Raw genomic sequence first — 1,235 nt, 5'->3', positions numbered from 1 at the left:
CAGTCAGAGAAGATGCATGTAACCCTCAAGAGATGGGAGGAGGTCCCAGGAAGTGGGGAAGTCTGGTGGGGGTGGGGGTGGGGGTGGGGACATCCTCTTGGAGATGAGGAGGAATGGGGGGAGCAGGTGTGGGATGTGGAACAGTCACAGGGTGATACGGGAGGGAGATAAAATCTAGAGTATATATAAAAAACTAAATAAAATTAAAAATTAAAATTAAAATTAAAAAACAATCATCTCTGAAAAATAAAAGAAATATAAGAACATGGGCATGTCATAAAGGGAATAAAGTGAGTTTTAGAAGAAAGTACACATGCATACAATCAACAAGATTCTACTTTTTATTCAGGAAATAAGCAACAATGATCACTACCATGGCAAAATGTCAGACAGATTTGGAAAATGTCCTGTATGGGAACAGGGTAGACTGCTACAACTCTTCCTTCTGAGCATCTAGGACAGTGAAGCGCTGAGGAAGGGCTATTCTCGGTATTTGCTTGACAACAGAAGCAGGGAAATGCCTTCCCTTTCAGGAGTTATCACAGGCACATGGAAGTGGAAGACTGAAGTACAGGGTTTTGGTGGTTTTTTTGCATCCATGAATGGCTTTGGAGGGAAGATGGAGGTGTTGCTATGGAAGTATATGAAATAGATTCTCTTATCTTCCCCTTTTCATGATAACTGCTGAAAACCTCACTTGTTCTTGGGCAGACACTTCTGTTGACATGGTGGAGAAGGTTGCACAGGAGGGCATTTCTGCTGGTATGAGGGAGGGGAACATGGCTCAGGGCACTTTGGGGGAGGACAAGGCTCAGGGCACTTTGGGGGAGGACAAGGCTCAGGGCACTTTGGGGGAGGACATGGCTCCGGGCACTTCACGGTCGGGCACACAGGAGGAGGCTGGCAGGGTTGCTTGCACTGTTGCTGTTGGTAAGACATTGTGCTGAAGTCTCAGGTTCTGAAAAAGATTACATGACAGTTTTCTCTCAGCAGAAGTGATTCTCAGAGATAGCTCAAGTTTATTGAATATTGAATAGTAATTCTCTAATATATACACATTAACCGTCCCCCTATGCTTCTTCTATTAGCACTTCTTATATGTTCCTTCCAATTTAGTAATTTGTTTCACTTAATTTTGAAAGTCCTTCTTTGGTTACATACCCCACACTGGGAAATATCTCTGTATCAAAGAACAGGGTAGCGTTGCTTATACAAAATAATGTATTCAAGAACAT

At 43.0% G+C, this 1,235-nt stretch overlaps 1 protein-coding gene across 1 annotated transcript; it reads right to left on the bottom strand.

Annotated features, from left to right (window-relative positions):
- Positions 1-693: 693 nt before the first annotated feature.
- LOC110319719 (small proline-rich protein 2D-like) lies at positions 694-939 on the bottom strand. Its single transcript, XM_021195239.1, has one exon. It carries the CDS (start codon positions 937-939, stop codon positions 694-696), a length of 246 nt encoding a protein of 81 aa, XP_021050898.1.
- Between the last annotated feature and the right edge of the window lie 296 nt (positions 940-1,235).

This window comes from Mus pahari, chromosome 4 (assembly GCF_900095145.1).
Source record: "Mus pahari chromosome 4, PAHARI_EIJ_v1.1, whole genome shotgun sequence".
Classification (NCBI taxonomy): Eukaryota; Metazoa; Chordata; class Mammalia; order Rodentia; family Muridae; genus Mus; species Mus pahari.
This window is presented reverse-complemented; position numbering and strand designations above follow the sequence as displayed.